This window comes from Lichenostomus cassidix, chromosome 4 (genome assembly GCF_008360975.1).
Source record: "Lichenostomus cassidix isolate B80296 chromosome 4, HeHo_3.0, whole genome shotgun sequence".
Taxonomy (NCBI): domain Eukaryota; kingdom Metazoa; phylum Chordata; class Aves; order Passeriformes; family Meliphagidae; genus Lichenostomus; species Lichenostomus cassidix.
Window position 1 is genome coordinate 65598230 of NC_139484.1, and position 22994 is coordinate 65621223.

Sequence of the window (22994 nt, forward strand, 5' to 3'; positions counted from 1 at the left end):
TTGCTCAGAAGGTTGCAGTAGAGATCTTCCAGCCTGAATCGTGCTGTGAATCTGTGGTGTTTCTTTAAACAACAGTATCCCTGTCCTTATAACCAGTATTAGAAATGTGTGGGGTTTGCTCTTTTTTTTTCCGCAATGAATCTTTCTACAAAAATTTTTCATTTAAAATTGAATTGAATTGAAAAATGTAATTGTCCTTTCTTTTGTCTAGACTTTTATTTTTTTATTAAGAAAGTACCTTACATATTTTTAAATTAAAATATCAATACAAATCTTGTCTTGAAGTGCCTTGAATGAGCTTGAAACAGTTCATGAGTCAATCTGACAAGGAACTGTATCTGTGCATGGGAATGTATGGGAGAGTGCAGTGAATTTATTGCCATTGCCCTGCTTGGACTGGTTCCCCACTGAGCAGTGCATGACAAATCAGTCTTCTGCCAGATGATTTCTGTCTTAGAGATACTGGTGTAAAGGCTGCGCGTGATAGGGGAAGGTCATCAGCTTGAGAAGTTTGGCTGATAAAGTGCAGCAGAAGCTGTTATCCACTTAGGAGTGATTAATGAGAAGGGGAAATCCTAGAATTGAACTGACACGTTACAATATAAATAATTCTGAGCAGGCTATTGACTGGGAGGCTCTTGGTTTGGGGTGGGAGTGGGGATAGCAATTCCAAGTACTCGTGTTTGGCATTACTGGGGTACTTCATTACAGGAAAACATGCTCTCTCAGTACAGGCTACAGTTTTCTCACATTTGGAGCAAATAAAGTAAATTTTGAAGTTTTATTAGGAAGTCAGAAAGCTAAGTGCTTGTGTGGGTATGCAGAATGGAAAAACACAAGGTTTTGATGCAGATTCTGAAATTATAATTTCTATCTGTCCAAGAACAGCTGCCTATGCCAAAGCTAGGAATTAGAGTGCTTAAGAGAAAATATTTTTTGTATGACCTTGAGAAAATCAGTTATATCTGTGCCTCTCTTTCTTCACGTTTTTAGGGAGGAGCTGAATAGCAATAAAACACTCCTTTTTTGTAAAGTTAAATAAACTTAGTGCTATGAGCATATGAATGTTTTGATACTTTGCAGTGGGGTTTTTTATGAGGTGTGCAATAGACATGTTTTGTTTTAAAAGTGATAATACTTTATTATTTTTGCTGACTATGTATAATTTAACATAAATAGGACATATCAGAATTTCAGATCTTGGATTAGCTGTGCAGATTCCTGAAGGTGAAACTGTACGAGGACGTGTTGGGACTGTTGGTTACATGGGTATGTAAAGCATCCTTTGCTAGTTACATTTTACCACAAAATTTGCTTTTGCGAATATGAGAACTATATTGGACTTGGATTAGTTACTAGACATATTATAGGGAGAAAAAAGGTTATAATATGCATTTGTAGGTGTTAGTAGTTAATGACAAGCCTATTGATAAACTTGAAAACTGAACTGAAAATTCTAGCTTTAGGCAGAACTTTAGGAAAGCACCTATTTTTTTTCTGAGATTCAAAGATGTCTAGGGTCACGGGTAGACAGACAAATTACTGTGACAATACGTTTCTTTCCATGCCTTAGGAAACTTCATTCTCAGTTTGTAAACAATACTGCTTTTAAGCATTAAAGGAATTAGGCTTTTCTCTTGGATATAAACAGAGTTCTTGCTGTAGAAATTAAAGTTTCTTCAAAGTACAGAGGAGTCACACAAACATCTTTCCACATAGCCCAAAGAGAGTGTCTGAGAGTTTTTCCAATACATAAGTAGTCAATTTAAAGTGAAATGTCATAGGTGTGTGTTTGTTTTTGTTTTGTAGCTCCAGAAGTGCTCAAAAATGAAAAGTATACGTTCAGTCCGGATTGGTGGGGTCTTGGCTGTTTGATTTATGAAATGATTGAAGGACAGTCTCCATTCAGGAAGCATAAGGAAAGGGTTAAACGGGATGAAATTGACCGGAGGGTAAAGGAAGACCAGGAAACGTACTCAGACAAGTTTTCAGAGGAGGCAAAATCCATCTGCAGGATGGTGGGTGAAGAGACGTAGAGGTTTGAAAATTAAAATTCTAATCCTTTTAAAGAAAGCAGCCACTTTAATATCTTGAAAATTTTTCAAAACTGAGTTTCTTAAACCTTTATTTGGTTCACATGAATGTGATTATTCATGAATTGTTCAATTATCAAAGTTCAAGAATTCAGAACTTTTTTCAAGAAGAAGAAGGAAAGCTGCATAAATTGATTTTCATGACATGAATGAAATGGTCCAGTACTGCTTGGACCACTTGTAATTATAGATGGAGTACAATAGCATGCTCAGCTTGGGTACTGCAGGGGAAATAGTGGCAGAATACTACACAAGTTTCCTTACTTAAAACAGTAGCTACAAGACAATTGCTCTTTTTTTTTTTCTATTTTGCCTGATCTTAAATTTATACAGAAAGCTTCCCAAGTTCTCTTTAGTAGTTTGTGCAAACTGTGTGCATTACTTAAGCCCATAGGAAAAAAAAGTCTGTATTTCCTGAAAGGAAAGCCTACTGCAAAGTCCGTACTGTAAAGTCTGTTCAATATAGCATCAATTCAAATATTTTCATATAACTTTGGATATAATCTTCAAATGATCTGCTTTCAGGGATTCTTTTGTCTACTGAAAATATATTTGTTCCCCAAATGTTGTTAGGTTTCAAATTAATTTTGATACATGATGAATTTTACCTAATAAGAGGCCACGTAGCAAAATTAACTGATTGAAAGACATTGTATGTAGATTTTTTTTTTAATTGTGGGATTATATCATGGATCACCTTTTTTCTCCCTGTATTTGCAGTTACTTGCTAAAAATCCAGGGGAGCGACTAGGTTGCACTGAAGGAGGAGCTGCTGCTGTAAAGCAACATCCTATTTTCAAGAACATCAACTTCAAGAGGCTGGAAGCCAACATGTTAGAACCTCCATTCTTGCCAGATGTAAGTAGGTGAGACAGATTTGATTAGTATCTACAAAGGCAAGAACTGTCATAATTCTATGTCAGCAATCATATGAACTCCAGAGAAACCTTTGAAGTTAGTTACATTGGTAGGAGAATGCTATTGTGGCTAATGATGATAACTAATTGGTTTGTGGCATTTCATTTGAGATCACAAAACAATTTACATTAGTGGCATTTCTCTAGGGAGCTTTGTAGCTGATTTCCTAGCCTTTAAAAGTCCACTTCCATAGTGCAGATGCAGAACAAATGAGGAATAGCTTTGAAGAAAATACTCCAGAGCTGAAAGAAAGGTGACAGAAGATAAGTGAATTATGACAACCATTAAGAGATCCAGACAAGCTATTTCTGGTTTTGATATTTCTTTTATCTTACTTGCAGGATGGATGGTATTGCTCAGGTGCCTTATAAAGAGAGTCTTTGTATTTCTGTTTTATAGAATAGTAATTTGGTGATCAGCAGTGTGAAATATAAAATTGCAGATGTTTTGCTCCCTTTTGCTCATCTAGAGAAAAAGTAACCCAAACAAAAAGTCCCCAAATCTAAAACTTTAATGAAGCAATCTTATATTGTACTGCAGCCACGTGCCGTTTATTGTAAAGATGTCCTGGACATTGAGCAGTTCTCAACAGTAAAAGGAGTGAACCTGGATACTACAGATGATGACTTCTATTCCAAATTTGTGACGGGTTGTGTCTCAATCCCTTGGCAAAATGAGGTAATGTCCATTTCATAGAAAATTATTTTCTTTAGCACAGCAGTATAGAATATTTAACAAAAGATATAATTATACTGATTTTCACCAGGAGATGTAAAGAAGTTTATGCTTTAGACTTCTTTGCTGAGAGGCTTCAGAAAATTTTTTTCCTGTAAACATAAACAACTTGCTAAAAACTGAGATCTATCATAAATTTGCTTAAATGGAGTCTGGCATCTCGTCATCATAGGCACAGCTTACAGAACAATATTAGTATCAGTAGGACCACCTTTTCCTTGTTCTTCTGTCACATGTTATTCAATATTGCTGTTCACAGGAGAGGGAGGGAATGCCATTCCAAGTGTTCAAAAGCAAATAGGTGCAGTGCAAGCTGTTTGTGTATAGCCTGTGTATCAATAGAGTATCCAAGTGACAGTAATACAGAATTGCAGACTCACCTTTTTCAAGGTTTCAAAACAAAAGGTTCAGTATCAGTTGAGTCAGACTTTCTCTTGCAAGTTTTTTCATGTGCCTAGTGAATGAGTATTCTAGTATTCTGCATACAGAATAGAATTTTGCTGCCTCTACATGTAATTCAAATCCTCTTTACTGTTTCAGTAAGAGCACTCAGTAACAATTACTTAAAATTGTAGTTCTTGTTATGAATGCCTTCCCCCCATTATAAGGTGTTTGTGACTTTCTGAAATTACTATTGTCTTGAATTCTACTAGTGTAGTTTCTTTCCCAGTATGATTGCATTTTATTTAAAGCTTGAACACAAAAGATGAGCAATTTCTGCACAATCCGGAAGAAAAAGTACATTCCCTTTTGTTTTCCTTTCACTTTTTTGCATTACATTAAGAAGGGTATTTGAAAAGGTGTCATTTGACATAGAAAGTTTTCACTGAGAAACCTTGGGGAAATAAATATTTCCTATGCTGCGTTGTAATTCTGAATTTCACAATATGATCTAGTAATTGAAAAATGCACTGCAGCTTAATAACTAATCCTGCATAGAAGGATGAAGTTGGAAGTAGTTGTGGAATTCTGATAATGGCAATTCCTTTTCTTCAAGGAACAACTGCAGATTCCATTGTACATTTGTGCTTATTTTTTCTTTTAATTCATGTTACTGAACTGTCCCTCAAATTTTTGCCTCCCAAAAATTCCTCTTGCCATTCCATAATTTACCAAGTCATGGTTTACAACAAAAGCAGGCTGCATTTCTTCTTACTCCTCTTTATGCCTTCTCTCCTTCTACAAGGTGTATTCATTTGTCTGCCTTCTGCTGTCACAGATGTGTACTGGTGGCCCTTACTGGTAAATGCCAACTAAATTTGGGCATTAGCCACTCCCCCCTTCTGACCCTGCCTGTTGGTTATGTTTTGGCATTCACTCTTCCTGCTGTCCTTTCTGCACCCAAAAACCAGTAATTGTGGTTTTATTTCTTTTGTTTCTGTGTACACAGACAAAGATTATTTAAAAATTCCTTGCATCTCTCCAGAAACCCATCTTCATTATATGTTTTTTTTCCTTCCATGTAATATTTTATTAATTAAGTTCAGTCCAGGGTATAGAGATATTACATTTTTTAGGCTAGACTGCTCTGAAATGAGCAGAATACCTGAAAGGAAAATCTGTTTCTGGTTCTAAAAACTTCTTCTTAATGCATCATAGACAGAAGAAAGGCAAGAATGCAGAAAAAGCAAGGGAGAACCTGACACCCATGTGATAGTGCTCTCATTGCTCTTCCTTATTTTGTTGAATGCATGAGGAGAAGTCAATGTCAGCTTTGTGCCTCTTTTTGGAGTTCTTTGAGTGGTGGAGTTTGACTGATGAATTTTTAAGTTTTAGGAGTAGCCAGCCAGAGTAAATAGATAATACTTGGAACTTGTTTGAGATGCTTTTATGGATATTTAATTTATATTTCATATGTTTCAAAGATGATTGAAACGGGATGCTTTGAAGATATCAATGCATATGAAACTGATGGTACTGTGTCACCAGACAGAGAGAAGTCTCCTAAACCAAAGAGAGGCTTCTTTCACAGACTTTTTAGTGGAGAGGTAAGAGTATTTCTTTCCTTTCATATGAAAATTACCTTAACTTCCATTTTTTTTTAATACTAATTTGTGAAAAGAAAAACAAGTTTTTCACTGAATACTGAAATTAATGAAATCTGTTTTGTTATGGCTTTGCCCCTCCACTGCATTTCAGAAATGATGGCAAACCCTATAACTATGGGAAGTTTTCCTCCCTCAGCATTTCCTCCTCTAGTTACCTGAGAAAAAGGTAGTGAGTTCTGTTAAAAGCTGTGCTCTAGACCTTCCTTTGCTGAAGATGTTAATTTGGGTCTTGCTTCTTATATATTTTGCTATTTTTTAATGAAAACTGGATATGTCATCAGAGATAATTGAGTTGTAAAAACTAGTAATAAATAAATAAACTAAATTAACTATATATCTAGCAAATAAGTAAATGAATGAAACAAACCATCACAAAACATATTTTAATATATCTTAGGCAGTTTAATGCCTTTACCAAAACAACAACATAATATATCTTTACATAGCTGATAATGCACAGCCTTTTCTTACACACAGACTTCTACTCTTTAGTAGAAGAATCTCTTGTTCAGGGAATGGAGTATTTACCACCTAGAAGACACATCATGTATTGTAATTGTCTGTAGGATGTAAGAAATGGACTGTTTGTAAAGATTTGCAGTTGTAGATGTTCTATACAATTCTGCTTGCTCAATGTGCTTGCACTTAGAGAGGAATTATCTTGAGGAACTTGAGTATATTCCAGTAGCAAACACTTGGGTAGAAATTACTTTTCCTTTCAAGCAGAAATGGAATATTGAAATTGCTAGGAGCATATCAGTAAGTAGCCACAGCAGGGCCATGTATTAAAATTGCATGAAGAGATTTTTTGTCTTCAGCTGACAATTCACCTTTCTAAAATGGTACAATGCTAATGGAATGTATAATAGTACTGTCATTTTTAGTTCACCGTTTCAAATTCACTTTTCCCCCACTTAAAATAATGGAATAGAAGGGATGGTTGAGTGTACAGATAATCTCACATTGCTAAAGTTAAAGCTTGTGTCTTCCTGTAGTCTTTTCCAGCGAAAAATCAGCAGGATTCATACTGTCCCAAGATATGGTTCTATTGAGAAAAAGTCCCAAAAAATTAATATGATTTGAGAGTTTTCAGTTGGTTTTGAACTAATAGGACTACAGTTAATTGTCTTGTGAAGTTAAAAGAAGGAAAGAACTTAATGTTAAATTAAACTTTAATGACTTGAGATTTGGGGTTGAGATTGTGGTTTCCTTTGATTTTCCCAAAGCATTTAGTTAGGATGGAGTAAAAGGTGCTGGAAAAAGACCCACTGCCCAGCCTTCCTGTGCCCCATAAAATACACTAATAAACAATAGCATCAGCTCTGCAGCTGAGTTGTCTGTTTGTCTTCTCTTGCAGGTCTGCTTTAAATCTGATTGCAGTGATGATGAGCAGGAGTCCTCCAGACTTTAAATCATTTTATGCTCATCAGAAAGGATGAGCAAATGTTAAATGTTTTATATCTCTGTAGCAAATTGTATTATATATATTTTTTATCTGAGTTCAAGGATTTTTGTACATTTGTACTTCATTTGTTTTAAGATGTATATTTTCACTAAAGCTTAATTGTACAAAAAGCAATGAGTGCCATTTGAGTGAGTGTGTTTCTGTATGTATTTGATTTATCTTGATTATTTTTTCCCAGTGGAACAAATCTAGAAATACTAAATGGATTTTGAAGCACAGAGATAATATCTATGGCATCAATGTAACTTGACTTTGTATGCTCCTGGTAAAATTTCTTTATCATTAGGATCATTATTAGCAGTTTTCTTAACTGTAAAATTGCTGTACTGATAAATTTAATAATTCTGGTATTATCCAGCAGCATGGCAGTGCTATTACCTAATGTATCACTCAAGCAACTGCTAAGGAAAAAAAAGGAATTCAGTGCACTGTAGCCAGCTATTAGGAATTGTTCTTTACTATCTGGCTCTGTAGAATCTCTTTCTGTATTTCTGTATAAAGAGAACTTTGAACATTTAGCATTATCCTGTAACAAGCTGCATATCCCATTCTTCTCTTTTCCACCCATCTTATGCATCCTCTCCATACAGTTTCTTGGCATGAGCCATGCAAATAGATCTATGCCAAAATTTTATAACTATATTTTGAAAACCTTGCTGTCTTTACTGAAACAACTTCTTTTTACCTGTGGGGACACCTTTTTTTATTTTCTGTAAATGAAATTGTTTTTAACTCCATGTAGGATGTTATAGTTTTATAATGGGTTAAAAAGCAAAGCATGGGCTCTTCCTTCTAACCTCTTCTCTGCTTATGTTGTAATATGTGATGTTTTAGGGTTGACAGCAATCACTGCCACTGGGGGAAGGGCAAGGTAGCATTAAGTATTGAACTCGATTATGTAAATATTTTTTTTCTTACAGCCTTTTAAAACAGAAACATTAAAACATGCCTTTAATGATTGCTTAACACAGATGTGGAGCTGGTATTGAAGTTTGTTATGTTTACCTGATGTTCATTAGTAAAACAGACAAAAGCTGCTTGAAAGCTAGTCAAACTTCCATTCGTCAGGACTCACAGTATGTCAGACTTTTTATTTTGTAGTTTCCAGTAAAACTATGAATCTGGATATGAGAGTCAATTTACAGAGCACATTTTATGAAGAGCCTCTTCTGTTTTCAAAATTTGAATTAGCTACTTGAAATATAATGAAATGCCCTTGGAGTTGGAGACATGATTTTAGTAGCACAGTTTGTTCTGTATTCTGAAGATTTGTCTCAACTGTGCATGCAATTTTTTCTTTCAAATCTCTGGGACACCAAGCAGACCACACAGATATTGTACACACAAAGCAACTGAATAGCCTCCCACCTCAAAAAGGTCTCTGCTTGTGATCTGCAGACCCACTGGAAGAAACTGCATCTGAGAAACTCACAAGATATATTTGACATTCAAGCCTATCATCAGGTTTTAATTCACAGTATTTGGTCTCTAAAGACAAATGTTTCAATGAATTAGAATTTGAAAAAAATGGAAAACCAGTGTGTTGAGTTGCAGAACCCTACTGGGGCTCATCTCGTGTCTCTGAAATTGTTCCTCTTGGCTACTGTGCCACAGAAATGAGGAATGAGACTGTTTTCCTGTGTTTTCAGTGCATTTTTCCTCCAGTCTAAAACAGCACACAAGACAGCAAAATTACTCTTTTAGAGAGTACAAAAGGAGAAAGTGGCACAGAGAGACAGAGAGTTTGAATGAATTACTGGAAGATGGTCTGATGTAATAGCAAAGGGATGGGAGGCTTGACAGAAATATCTGAAGTAAGAGTGTTGGCTAGAGTCATTATGTGTGAGACAATGAGCTGGCAGTCTGACCTGACCCTCTTTATTTTGTACCACAGCAATAGAAGGACTCAAAATGAGAATGGAAAAATGGGGGAGTAACAAAAGTGTTTTATAAATACCTACATGGTTGGAGAAGTCATCGTTTCTCTGATAAAGAGGTTTGAATTTTTGAGATCTTAGGCGTGCTGCTCTGAGGCAAAGGTGATAAACCCTTGTGTGTCTATATAAACACCTGACATACAGGGTGACAGTCTGGATTTATGTCTGTGTAGAGTAATTTGAAATTTGGGCAAGAGTACCATGGATATAAGCTGAGAAAATTTTATGAAGAAAACAGAGGAACTGGCTTTAACAAATTTTAAAAAAAAATCTGAAAGTCTATTTATCATGTATTTCAAGTTTTCTTTCAGTATTGGATGGAGAGGAATCTTAAAAAAAAAATCAACTTCTGTATTTTGGAGTGTTGAGGCTTAACACATATTCTCCAGGGATCTGTGAAGAAGGAAGGCTAGATGAAGGGAAAAGGGAAATTGTTCCTAAAAAGTGGTTATTTACATGTCTGCTTCTTTGGACAAAGGAACTCCTTGTAAAAAAGTGAGAATTTGTTTTTTTGAAGTTTTACTTAGTTTAATTTCCCAAGTTCTTTCTTAAATTCAGATTAGTACTATTGAATTATTTTTTGAATGAGTACATGTTTGCAGGATTAGGACCTAAATTCCATTGGGTTTGGGGTTTTCTTTTCGTTGGTTGGTAGGTTTGTTGGTTGGTAGGTTGGTTGGTTTTTCCCCAGTAGGCTCAAGATGACATTTTTCTACTAAAAACTTATCCTTTTTGACTAGAAATACAAGCACATAATAATGACTAGTCCTTATCTAATGTGAATTCCCTAAAGAATTAGAAAAAACAAGGGACTAAGAGGATCATCACAACTCTCCTTACATGGAGGTGAAGGTGTTTTGCTGTTTAATCTAAGGTAACTAACATTGGTTAAATGTCTTTACTGGACTATTGGGAGCTTGGAGATGCATCTTGAAAGCAAGGAAAGGCTAAGGAGATGGGAGAACACCTGAAAGCAAAATATCATGGTGCAATAAATTTAATATGAACTCAGCTCTTGATTTTTTTAGGTCACAACTGGGACAAAGAAAGAGGAAAGTAGCAGGTTGTGTTTACTTGTTATGTAGCCTTTTACTTCCACGAAACTGTTTGGGGTGGGATGGGGGAAACCAACATAACTTCTTGTAATTCAGCATGACTTCATTCTCTAGACCTATGTGTTAGAAGGCTTTAATAGCAGCGAGACAATCCAACAGCTCAATTGCTTGTTCTACTGGTGCAAGATTTGGAAAGACCTATGGAATTCCTTGGAGTTATTTGCATGAGATCAACCGCCCTTTTCTGTGGCATGTGTTTCCAGGCATTTCTGTATGTAAATCTTAATGTCTGCTTGTGTGTACCTCATAAATCTATTTAGCTCAAAATTCAGAAACTGTGAAACAATGTACCAGGATCTTACTGGTTTACTTAATGCTTCTCTATGTTGTGACCAACAGAATAGAAACTTCATGCCTCAGGGTTGTTTTTTTCTATTAAAAAAGCTGTCAGCTTCCCCCTGTGATGTGTTCATAATAAAAATGGTGTTGTTTCTGGATTATAACAACAATAAAACAGTCTCAGCTAAAAAAATGAGCACTTACTATTAAGTAGGAAAAAACCTGTGGTATTCCTGTAACAACAATAGCGTTATTGACACACCTTAGCCTTTAAGAGCTGTTGTCTCTTTTTTTTTTCCCCCAAATCATTCTTAAAACTGTAGTCCTGAATGTTTTTTAGTATGAAAGAGAATTATCTCCATATAAGGACAAAATTGTCCTTATAAATCAATGATAGAAGCTATTAAAACCAACTAACAATCAATTTTTAGAATGCACTTCAATTATTTTTCAAACTACACTGATGTAAGAATTATTTCATTGCCATTTGTACAAAAAAAGAATTCTGGTTTATGAGTTACTAAAATAAGTCAATAATATTGAAGTAATATTTTTCTATGGTTTACAATTTAGCATTATATGAATTTAACATTGGAATTATCATCCATGTGAATTATCATCCAGTGAAATTTGAATTATTGGAAAGCATCTTTAAGCTGAAGTCATATTTACTTTGATTTGAATTACCTGCCTTGCTTATTTTGGTGATGATGATGTCTCTTCTGCTGAATGAACAATTCTTTTTTATTTCATAATTGTTCTTGTGGTGTAACTTAAGTTTTGCACATGAGATGTACCTAACATTTTTGTCATGATCCAGTTGTGTCCGAAACACCAGAATTCTTTCCAACCATAGGAAGCTGACTATTAAATGTGATGTGTTAGTTCCAGCATCTCCAAACCACTGACTGTTCTTGTGTGAGCTATTTTCCTGGATGTTCTAGCATTGTAATTCCTGAAATAAAAGCAAAACACTGCCACATATTTCAACCACATGTATTACTGTCTAATGTGATTTATTTACCATGTCTATCATGGTAGCTGGGATAAAAAAAAGAAAAAGAAAAATTGTAGTTAAAAAAAAAATTGTGCAATTTCTTGAAGCAGAAGCTGTCTACTGCACACTTTAAGTTTTTTACCAATCTTTTTTACCAAGAAGAGAGTTGAATCCAGGAAAAAGTGCCCTAGTTCTGTTGTCCTGGCTCGACTGATACCTTGTCTTATGGTCTGGAACTAGATTTCTGCATAAATTTCCATGTGAAAAGACAGAATATTGGGATGGGCTGTTTTTTATTTCACATTTATTGTGGTTTTATGACATGAGTTTAAGGACAAAGGCCCCCAAATGCTCTACAAAAGAGCTTCAAATTAAATGACCTTAACAAGGATACAACCGTGCTGTGACATATTGCAGATTATCTGTGCATATGCCAAACCACATGGGCCAGCAGTCTCATGGAGTAGTACCAATTACCTGCTGAACTGTTCATGGAAATGCAGAAATGCTGGCCAAAGAGGGACTTCAGGATAGGGTCAAAAATATTCTTGACATACTCATCCAACCTGTTCTTAAAAACATTAAATCAAGAGCTAACCTTAGAGACAAGGTAAGAGCATGATTCTTTACTTTTTCTCCTGGAGGCTGAGATTAATTAGTTTCAGATAATCTTTTAGGTATGCAGTTAATTGTGACTTCATTTTTCTTTGAGGTAATGCCGACTTTACAAAAATGCCTGTTCTCTAACCCTGCCTTGCTTTTTCTTGCCCCTTGCCTGGTTTACACCACTTTATTTTTGCCACTGCGGGTGTTTGTGGGGCAGATCGGTGACACCATACATGCAAAACTGCAGATCAGCCGATTTCGACTGGAAGAACCTTCTGATAAGGTCCTCAGCAAAGCAAAACCTGATACCCCTGAGTTATCTTGCAGTTAGCTCACAGTTCATGAGCGTCACCGTGCCGATAGAGCTCTGAAGGATAAGGAGAACAAAGAGCAGTGAGCTTGTGGGCAGGCACTGCCTTGGCGCTCCTGCCGGTGAGTCAGCAGCCCATGAGGGACTGGCAAGCATTTGATCTAAAGCTTCAAAACAGCCTTGCGAGGGCTGCCTTGGTTGTGGCTTCTTTAATCTTTGATAAGAGCTTATGCTCTTTTTAATGGGCTTCTGTTTATTTCAGCAGTGTGGAGTGGCACACGGACAGTGTGTGCAGCATTCCAGCTCTGCTGTCATCTTCTATCATGTATCATTTGCTAAATAAAAAATTCATGATCATCCACATGTTCCACAGACCGTTTCTGCAAGCTTTGTCATAAAATAATCGGGCAAAATACAGTTTTTACCTTAAATGCTCACACTTTGTAGCATTTCTACGGTGAAATTAGGTTTTGCTCCAAGTTCAATTGCTTTCAGGACTAAGGATAAGTTTACTTTCAGAGGACTGTTTCAAGTGGTTTGTCTTTTATGAGCATTTATTAACAAAGTTAATTGGCAGAACACTGTTCTACTGAATATTTGGCAAGAATGTGATCTATGACTTCTGTTGGCCTGAATATTCAGACATGAGCTTTGCTTCATTTGTTTATATCTGCTAACAACAACCAAATTGGATTACTGGCAATTTATTTTCTTAGAAGTTCCAAGAGCTGTTCTCAATTTTTATTACTGGAATCAGTTTCATGTGTGCGAGGTAAGTTCAATTGCCAGTTCTTATCAGCTGTCATTTAAAATAGCATTAGCAAGTAGATGTATTAAGATCAGTGTTTGTAATTAGAAACTTCACAATACTGTTGTTTTTTTTTTTCCTAAGTGTTTAGTAATCCTATCGATGATTTAAATATTCTATAATGTCTCTCTTGTATCCTGTATGTCTAGTATGTGCTTTGGGAGTGGCAAAAAGTATCCTCTGATAAAGCAAGTCCACACTCAGGAGAGGAGTACTGAAAGGCCAGCACGTACGCTGCCAAGTTTTAAGTGTCCTGTTCCTGTAAGTGTCTCTGCAGCCTAAAATAAACCTGGAGTGCCGGTAGCGCCTTTGGCCGGCGCTAGTGCTGCGGGGCTGCCGCGTTACCTGCTGCGCGCCGCCGACACGCGGCACACAGCGCCTGCTCTCGCCCTGCTGGGGCGGCCGGTGCGGTGCGGCTGACAAGGCGGCTCTCCGCGGGGCAGCGCCAGGGGCTCCCAGGGAAGAGCCGCGGTGCCTGGGCTGCCGGCCCGCTCCCGCCCGGGGCAGCGCTGGCACTTCCCGGCCTTGCCCGGCCCTGCACTGCCCGGAGCCCAGCGCGGCTCTGCGGCCGACGGGGCGCGACTGCCGCTGCCGGCAGAGGGCGCCGCGGAGCAGCGCTCGGCGGCCCCAGCACGCGGCGAGGGGCGGAGCCTTGTTCTGATTGGGCAGAGCGCGCGTGTCTGTCGCTGCCGCCCCGCCCCTTCGGCCGCCGCGTGCCCTGTGCGTAGGCAGGGAAAGGCGCGCGTGACGCCGGACCGGCGGTACGCTGTGCGCACGCGCGGCCGGGCTTCGTGCCGGGGCCCCACTTGGGGGCGGGGCAGCGCCGGGGGCGGGGCGGGGCGCGGGGGCCGACGGGACTGATCCAAGATGGCGGCGGGGCGGAGGGGAGGCGCCCGCGGCCCCGAGCGGCACCCGCCCCATTCATCGCGGCTGTGACGGGCCCGGGCCCGCCAGAGCGCCCGCACAGCGCCGGGAGCGAGCCCGCCGGCAGCGCCAGGGGCAGCGGGACAGCGCTCGGACCCGCCGGGCGCCCGTGACAGGGCGGGTCGCGGCGCGGGCCGGTGCCGCCGGCGCGGGCGGAGCGGACATGGCCACCATGGAGAAGCTGACGAAGGCCTTCGAGTCGCTGCGCTCCTTCCAGCAGCAGCAGGGCCCGGCCGCCCTCCCCGAGGAGCCGCTGCAGAGACCGTGAGTGAGCCGCGCCCGGGGCTGGGGGGCTCCCGACACGCGTGTCCGACACCCGGCCGGCTGTGCTCCCGCGGGCAGCCCGAGCCGGGCCCGCCCTGCCCTGCCCCTGGCGGCACGCTGCTCCCGGGGATGCGGCGGGGTGCTGCTCTCGGGGCTCTGCCGAAGTTCAGACGCGAAGTAACTTCTGGGGCAAGTGCGTTTGAAAATTCACCAGTGCGGGAAGTGAACGGGAGGTTTCACAGGCTGGTTCTAGGAAGGAAAACCTTATTTTCACACAGTACACTGCTGCAAAAAAGACGAAACCCCTTAGGCATAACTTGAATGAAGCGCTACTTTTAGTATTTTCTGATAACTCCTGAAGCGCTTTCTGTGAGACTCTGTTTTTCTGTGCTTGACTCTTTCTATATGAGTATCTTTTCTCTGAACTCTGTCCAGCTGATTGTACAGTGTTCTTGAAATGAGGATTCAAGGCTAAACGAGAAATTTATTCTGCTCTGTAATTCAGTTTCCATGTTCTAAGTGTTAATTTTTGTTCGGGTGGTTTTCTTCTTTCTTTTCAGAACAGCACCCTGTAAGTTCATGTTGAAGTTAAAACAAGTTTGGGTGTTTATGGGTTGAAAATTTAGATAGAGTTGAAGTCTGAGCTCTGATGCTTTTGGAAGGAGTTGTTGTGGCTGTCTGTTTGTGACAAATTTCATTTAAAGTCTTGTGCTGTGACTTGCTGCACAGAGACCTAGGAGGGGTTAGTTTAAATATTCTTAATATCCTTTTGCTTTCTTAGATGTAAGGGACAAATGCATTAGATCCACGAGATACTCAAGTTTCCCATTGGGAGGCATTACTGGAGGGCCAGGGCAAGGAGCTGTTCTGTACCACAGTGCTGCCCCTTGCTTTTGCATCCTCTGAAAACAGCTTTCATTGAGCAGGTGTGAAGGCTGTAAGGTTTTTGAGGGATAAAGACATGAGTCACACTCTTGCTTTTTCTCCTGCTGTCGGTGAGATGGGAGAAGCAGAAGGGTTGAGGAGCAGGTAACTTCTAGCTTGGCAGTTTGCTCCGGCGTTGGCAGAGGAAGCGAAGCAGTGGCACTGGGCTCTTGGCCACCTGCTCCCACTGCACATTCTGACATGGTTGCCAACTCGATTATCACGGTTGGTGCTGTTTCTCTTTGGAGAATGTTGTCTCAAACAATCTCAGTGCATTTTCACACTTTTGGTGCATAATAGGTAAAAAAAGCACGTCTTCATGAGCTACTTGCTTTTAGGTACCTCACTGTCTGCAGGGACTAATTGCTCTGTTTTGTGCATTTTTGTGTGCTAATACTTTGTGTGATGTGGATGACCATCTATTTCCAGTCTTTCCTATGTGCAATTGAAAAATCCCATCTTGAATGTTACTGATGAGAGAGAAATCATGGTATTTTAAGAGAAAATCCTCAAAACCATTTGTGACTCTTGCTGAGAGATAGTGTGCTTGGTTTGACAGTCTAAATTTAGGCATATTTTATAGTAAACATTAAAAAATTAGTGTTATAGTTGTCCTTGTTGACTTTGCTTTGTGTTTAAAAATAGGCTGTTTCCAGAAAGCTGATGGGATTGCATGCCCCCAGGAGCTGTGCAAATTCAGTGACAGCACTGAGCCTCATAAAAGCCAGTGAAAAGCTATTGTGGCAGCCTTTGCTGAGGCTTCCCAAACTTTTAGTGAAATAGCAGGTGACATCTTGAGTGTAATTCACAATACTATCTGCATTTATTTTTTTCTTGCTTGTAGTAGAATGGAAAGGAAAATTGTCTCTGTGTTTGGGGAGAAGTGTTCATCTTTGTTGTGGTTCTTTGTAAGTAACACTTAAATATCTTGTAGTTCTGTGTGGTAAGTTCCTATCATCATACTGAGGACTGTCTCCTGCTATAAAATGTTTTAAGATCAGAGAGATTGGGGTAGAGAAGAATTAATTGTTTACACAGCATATATCTGTATCTTTCTTCACTTAACTGTAAGGCAATTACTCCAGAACTTTTGATAATACTGTTACCCTGTCTTTTTTCTTTAAAATATTAATCAAATCCAGGCTTTTACCAAGAAGGTCAGAGCTTTTTCTGTTTCAAGAGATTTTAATCAGCAATAATCATGTGTTATGCTTATATTGTGCCTTGCAGTCAGATGTCAGTCTCTGGTTCCCTCTCTCTTATCTCTTGTTGGGGTTTTTTTTCCCTTCTATGTAAATTTAATTTGAGCTCTCTGTCATACTGCTTCTATACACTTCTGCTGAGGCAACAAATTTTCTTCCTTATATATTTTTAGCTTTTCTTGACTCTTAAATTTTTATTGAAGTTGGATGTTTTCTTTTGGATCACAAAGCTCCCACTAACTTAAAATTTTAATGGTATGAAGTAAGAATTTATAGTTTGATTTGTGAATCCAAAGGTGGATTCTTTAACTTTTCTGTTGTCAATTTATTCTAACAGTCACTTGTAATTGTTCTTAATTTTTTTTTTTTTTACATTTGATTCTAACCATTACTTTTGCAACAAGAGGTACAGCCAAAGCCCAAGTACTCTCCAGCAACATGCTTTTTTCTACACTCTTTAATTTTTCTGGGTCTTTTATGTTTGGCTGAAGCAAACATTTGGTCATAGATCAGTTTGATTGGTGCTGTATGGAGGCCTAGCATTAATTTTTTTTCTTCACTGAAGACACATAAACTGGATGGATAATACCTATTTGCCCTGCTTGTCAGTGGTGGTTCCTTGATGTTTTTTTGTAACATGAGTTACCATGTCTAGGGTGTATAGTAGACCAGTTCTAATTAATGTGGCAATCCTGCATTACTACATCTTGTTTCCACGTCCCCCTATTTGGACTTTGTTTATTTCTTGATCCACTCATATTTCAGTTTGTTATTAAAAGAATAGTTTTTCGTTTGCTGTTATTTTTCTCAAGATTAATGTCAAGCCGTTTGGTTTGGCCCTTTTCTTATCACTTGCTCAGCTTTAGCACTTCGATACTCTTCACGTATTCTTAATTTCAAGGTCTAACAAAAATTACCATCGATGAGCTGCATCTCCTTGTAGTCAGCTCATCAGGACTCAGAGGGCAAAATTATCTGGGCTTGCTGGTTTTCTTATGTTGTTTATTAATCTTCTTGGTCTGTAGAAGTATGTAGGAGACTGAACTCCTCTGTACGTGAGGTGGAGCTTTGCTGTAGATAACTGCTGCTCCCAGTATCTCCTGCCTTCTGTTACTCATCAGATATGTGTGATTGATTCATTAAATGTGTGATGCTGTTGTTGCCCCCCTGGGTATGCTCACCAGCAGTTTGCCTGTGGACTTCATGATACTTATGAATAGAGCTTTGTTTGGTTTTTTAAACTAAAAAAATCATGTGTTTTCTCTCTAGATACTGTTCTGCTAGCCTTCTCTGTAGGCACAGAAAATGTGTGGATGTACATAATGTATGTTAAGCGTTTTCCTTCCACCTTTCATTTATTTAAATTATGGTTTTGGAAGTTGTATTTTCTCTAGCCTTTTAAGTTCCTTTTTTCAGGAAGGTGTACATTATGTATTAGTTGAGCTCTCTGTTTACAGAAATTTGCCTGAGAGATTGATCTCTACTAGTCTGAGCAGTATTGAACACCAGTACCTGCCTTGCTCAGGGCTATCTTATGTGTAGATAATAAAGAACTTTATTCTAAAAGTAGCCTTTGTCAGCAATATTTTTAATGTGTCTTGTATCTGAAATAGTGAGCTTATGGGCAAGTTCAGATGTGCCTGTTCTATTTTTGGGTTGAATGTATAGTGCAATAGGTGCTCATAAGAGATTTGGAATGCTGGGTAAAATTATCATGAAAGTTGAAATGATTTAAGAATTTTCTGAGATGCCTCCTCCCATTGGTGGTGCTGACTTTGCAAAATCAGCTGGATATCTTGGGGAGTATTTGTTAGAGATGATCTGGAATGCTGCTAAAGACTCTGACACTTTTTCAAGATGGAGAGAAAGACATTGTGTATCTTGAACAAATTCAGGTTGTCTGCTTGTATTCTGCTGATGTCCTAAGTCCAAGAAGAGATCCTCTTTAAGGGGTGCTGAAGTTTGCCTAAATGAAATGCTGCCAAACTATAACCAAAAAAAAGGGCTTTGGTTAGAGCTGTTCCTTAAACTTCTAAAAGTAGAAAGTATTTCTGGGGTGAGATGACAGGATCTTTGTGAGAAAAACTGAAATCTTGGGAACACAGACTTTTGAACCCCGCACTTCCAGCCTGATGGAAAAAAAAGGACAGGGTTACTGGCAGACAATGACTTTTTCCTCAACATCTACTATTATTTGAGCTGGAGTTCCTAAATAACGCAGTGTAATTCTTTAAAAACACTTGTCTAATACTGCGTTTTGAGTTAGCTGAATTTAATGTACTTATTGGCTACTTGCTGTTGGCCCTCAATGTTGTGTTATTGGTATTAATGTAACTGAAGGCTGTTCACATTGTTTTCCAACTTCTAGTTCAGAAACACTGGTTTGCTATTTCATGATTTTTACTGTTTTTTGCTTAGACAGAGAATTGAACACTAAAAATACAGTTGATCAATTTTCACTTGGAAAACAAAAGGGAAGATTCTCTTTGAATGTGCGTGAGGAAGCTAGTAATTCCTTATCGTGAAACAGGCTCAGGAGAGATACCTTTGGGTGTATGGTTTTGCACTGGTGTTGCTCCTGGTTAATTATTTAAAAGTAACATCTGCATCTGTTTTCCTAGAAGTGATTCTGTGTCAGTAAAGTTAGGAGTAGGAGAGACTGCACGCTGAAATAAAATTTCACAGTCATGGTTGGGAGTCTGTCTCGCTCTCTTTTTTCAGTTCCTTGATTGGGGGTGGAGCAGGGAAGAGCTGCTGTTCCAAGAGCTTGTATCATGTTGAAGTTAAACACATTTTGTGAAGTAGAAGCTTTTCATATTGTGCCCTGCATTTTTTGTAGATACACATTCTTTGGTTTTGTGCATTTTGTTCTCGTTGTACGCTCAGCTTGGCCTTTCCTGGGCTATACCAAGTGTTACTGTAGGGATGTTATTCTCAATGGGCAGGGACTGTGCCTAGGGCTTTGCTGTTTTTGTAATGACCTTTGGAGGAAGGTAGTGTGTGATAGCATTGCTTTGTCATCCTTTGCAGTTCAGATGCAAAATGGTCCATTTAATAGAACTTGAAGTTTCAAGACATTGGCAGACAAAAAGTCTAAGGTGGTATTACGAGGGAGGAGGGTCTTTTTAAAAGTGGTATTTTTTGTTCTCATGGCTTATCTTCTCCAACCTTTTTCTTTCTGTCAGTTTCTTTTATTTTCACTTTGTTCTAGGACTGTCTCATTTTTTCCATCCTTTCCCTTTACTCTTTTTCATTCTTCTGTTTTCTTTCCCAAGTATTTTCTCAGTGAAAGTTACAGAGCTAATGTGCTATTCTCTGTTAAATGATTCATTCTTCATTATTTTTTCTAAGTTTGTATTTCTCCTTTACTTGTGTGCCTGTGTGCTCTCAGCAGCAGCTGGCAGATGAAGTCCTGGGTCTACAGGTAGTTGGTATACAGCTGTTTACGTAGTGACCAGAAAGTACATCTTTTTCTTGTATAATGATTAGACACTACTCTAGCAAGTGTGTTTAAATGGTCACTTTTGAACCCTTGTTTCAGACTCATTATCATTGTGTTCTTCCTTTAGAAAGAAAGAACTTGCAGCTACCAAGAAAGATCGAGTGAATCATTGTCTAACAATATGTGAAAACATAGTTGCTCAGTCACTAAGGTAAGTCACTGTCTTGAATTTATTAATTGTTTATTAATGTCTCTAATTTATTAGGATGAATAATAACTTTGGAGTGTTGGCTGTTGGAGTATTCCTTATAATTGGTTGTTTTAAATGCTGAGCTTCTATTGAAAATTGAAATGGCTTTTTTTTTTTTTTTTAACCAACTCAAAATCTAAGAAGGACTTTTGTTTACCTGTTGGTGGAGTAGGCACTATCCTTCTATTGCAGACAGAGAAATTTAGTCACAGGTCAAATACCTTAGCAGGTGATGTAGGAAAGAGTAAGGAAATGATCTCCCAACTCCTAATGAAGTGCTTGAATACACTAAATGTCTTCTCGTCTTGTATATGTGTGTATAATATATATGTAGTTGGATTATAAAACCCCTTCAAAAACAGCATTGATGTTTCCTTTTCACAGTGCATGTAGTAATTTTCTAATGTTTGTTTATTTAGAAATTCTCCAGAATTTCAGAAACTGCTGGGCATTGCTATGGAACTCTTTCTCCTCTGCAGCGAGGATGCAGAATCTGATGTCCGGATGGTTGCAGATGAATGCCTTAATAAAGTTATTAAAGTAAGAGCTTTTACTATCAGATTTTGTCTCTTCTTGATGCAGTGTCCTGTCTGAATTCACACTGATATTCTTTTAGTTGCTTTTCTTAATGTTGATAATAACTCATAATGTAAGAGGCTAAGTAAACTTCTTTACTGAATTCTGTATGTGGTCTTTCTCTCTTAGGAGAGCTTTTTATGCCCAGATCAACATATTTAACTTTAACTTGTCCTTTGTAATTCATCTTCTAATCTATTCTTGTCTTCAATTGTTCATTAACTTTGTTCTCTTCAAGTTAACCATAACAGAAATGTGGGCTTTTCTGAAATTATCTTGTGTGGGAGGAATACTATTATTGTTCTGTAAACATAAAGGCACTTAGCATGAGGAAGGGTAAAAATATTATTAAAAAGCTCATTGAAAGGTAGTGTGATTTGCTGAGACTTGGAGGAGGAGATGTCAGGCAGTAATTAGAATAAATATGTTTTTCTGGAGATTGTTTATTCCCTTGCTGTGATCCAGAATGAAGAGCTTGTTGGAGAGGAGCAGATGGGCATTCATAGGAGGTCAGGCAAGGTCTAAGTCTTGATTCAAAGTATCTTAAAGGGAACCTTTTGAATAATTTGTGGCAGCTGCTGCTTCCAGAACAGGCTTGTCTTCACTTGCCTTTTCTTGTGTTTGTTTTTTTTCTGAAATAACTTGAACTTTTAGACACTATTATGTACCTGCATAAATAATCTAGTTGATGCAAAGTTGAAGTGCTTTAGAAGTGAGCAGATAATAATTTTCTTTAACATGAAGGGATGTGTAGAAGCAAGCAAACTAAACATTAATGTCTGAATGAAGTTTTGGGGATTGAGCTTGTGCCTGAAAGGTATATGGAGAAAGCTTACAGATTGTGTAGTGTATTCCATAGATAGGGAATGAGAAAGTGTGAGTTCCTTGCTTTTTTGTTTTGCCTAGTAGCACTTTGCTCTTTTCACTTTGATTTAAATATTTCTCTGTTTGTGGGAGAGCACTCTATGAAATGCATACATTATTATTTAGCTCAGTTTGCTTTAAAAGCTGCTCTGAGACAGTTCTAGAGGATGCAAGCTTATTTCCTACTTTCCATGAAATGCTTATGTAGGCTTGGTATAAAATTTAGTTCATAAATTCTCTAATAATTAAAAAAATCTATTTAGTATTGTTGCTCTCTGGCATGTTTCAGGGTAACTTGAAAAATCTATTTTTTTCCCCCAAATGTTTGTATGGTAGTTTGTTTTGTTTTAAAGATTTAAGTGATTTTTAAATGATGGAGTTTTCTATCATCATTAAGCTTGCCAGTTGGTCACAGCTCTGAAATGGTAACACTTGTGATATTCCATACACATGGATGTATCAGACTGTTGTGGAAGCTTGGTTGTAGTTTGTATTCTGTTTCTGTGCTTTATGTTGTGTGGGAGCAATTTAGCAACTTAGGCAGACACTTGTGTATAAATGCAGAGACAAAAAGATATGCAGTTTTATTTTTGGTTGTGCAAGTACCAGTGATGCTTGTGGTAAGTAGAACAGAGGTGTTGGGCCCCTAAGCTTGCATTTTAGTCAAAGTTCAGCCTTTTTTAATATCTCAGGCATTTTTAGGGGCTACTTCTTTTGCTAGTGTGATGATTTGTAGCTTCTCTTGAAATAAAAGACTATAGATGTAAGCATTACTTGTGTAACCATGTGTGTGTCTGTCTGGAGTTTATGCTCATTACTATAACCAAAAAAACTAACACTTCTGTGCAGACAAGGCTGAGCACATAACTTTAGATAAACACTCTCTAAATCATCTTTAAGCATCACTACACTGACCTAGCATCACTACCACTTACTACACATAGACAAATGGCTCAAAATTTAAATAACCTTGGTGATACCATTAAAAGAAAAAATACAAAGTTGGGACTTTGCAGGTTTCTGTGGGTGAGGTCAAGCTGTCTTGTCTCTGAAGCTGATGCACAATGTTGTAGTATTCTCTGTGCTAATGAAACTGGTGGGACTGTTCACACAGATTGCAGTACAGTTGGTCTCAGTAACTGGCATGAATTATTATAGTCATTTAGAGCTGACTATGCTTTTTTCCAGTCGGGATGACATCATAGGTTCTAGCCTGCTAAAAATCTAGGTATACACA

At 38.3% G+C, this 22994-nt stretch overlaps 2 protein-coding genes across 4 annotated transcripts in view; both read left to right on the forward strand.

Moving 5' to 3' along the window:
- The window catches only part of GRK4 (G protein-coupled receptor kinase 4), a 38322-nt gene extending 26737 nt beyond the window's left edge, over positions 1-11585 (forward strand). Inside the window, exons 11-16 of one of the 2 annotated variants that reach the window (XM_085059691.1) lie at positions 1180-1269; positions 1810-2018; positions 2814-2951; positions 3552-3689; positions 5612-5734; positions 7152-11585. In XM_085059691.1, the coding sequence (XP_084915817.1) occupies positions 1180-1269; positions 1810-2018; positions 2814-2951; positions 3552-3689; positions 5612-5734; positions 7152-7205 (752 nt within the window). In that variant the 3' untranslated portion in view covers positions 7206-11585. Of the gene's footprint in view, positions 1-1179; positions 1270-1809; positions 2019-2813; positions 2960-3551; positions 3690-5611; positions 5735-7151 lie in introns of those variants that run through there. The other variant, XR_014851911.1, reaches the window with a different exon arrangement.
- A 2582-nt stretch (positions 11586-14167) lies between these two features.
- HTT (huntingtin) overlaps positions 14168-22994 on the forward strand; it is an 80143-nt gene continuing 71316 nt past the window's right edge. For both annotated transcript variants that reach the window (XM_085059692.1, XM_085059693.1), the window contains exons 1-3: positions 14168-14499; positions 20195-20278; positions 20737-20857. In XM_085059692.1, coding sequence (XP_084915818.1) covers positions 14399-14499; positions 20195-20278; positions 20737-20857 — 306 coding nt within the window. In that variant the 5' untranslated portion in view covers positions 14168-14398. The remainder of the gene's footprint in view (positions 14500-20194; positions 20279-20736; positions 20858-22994) is intronic.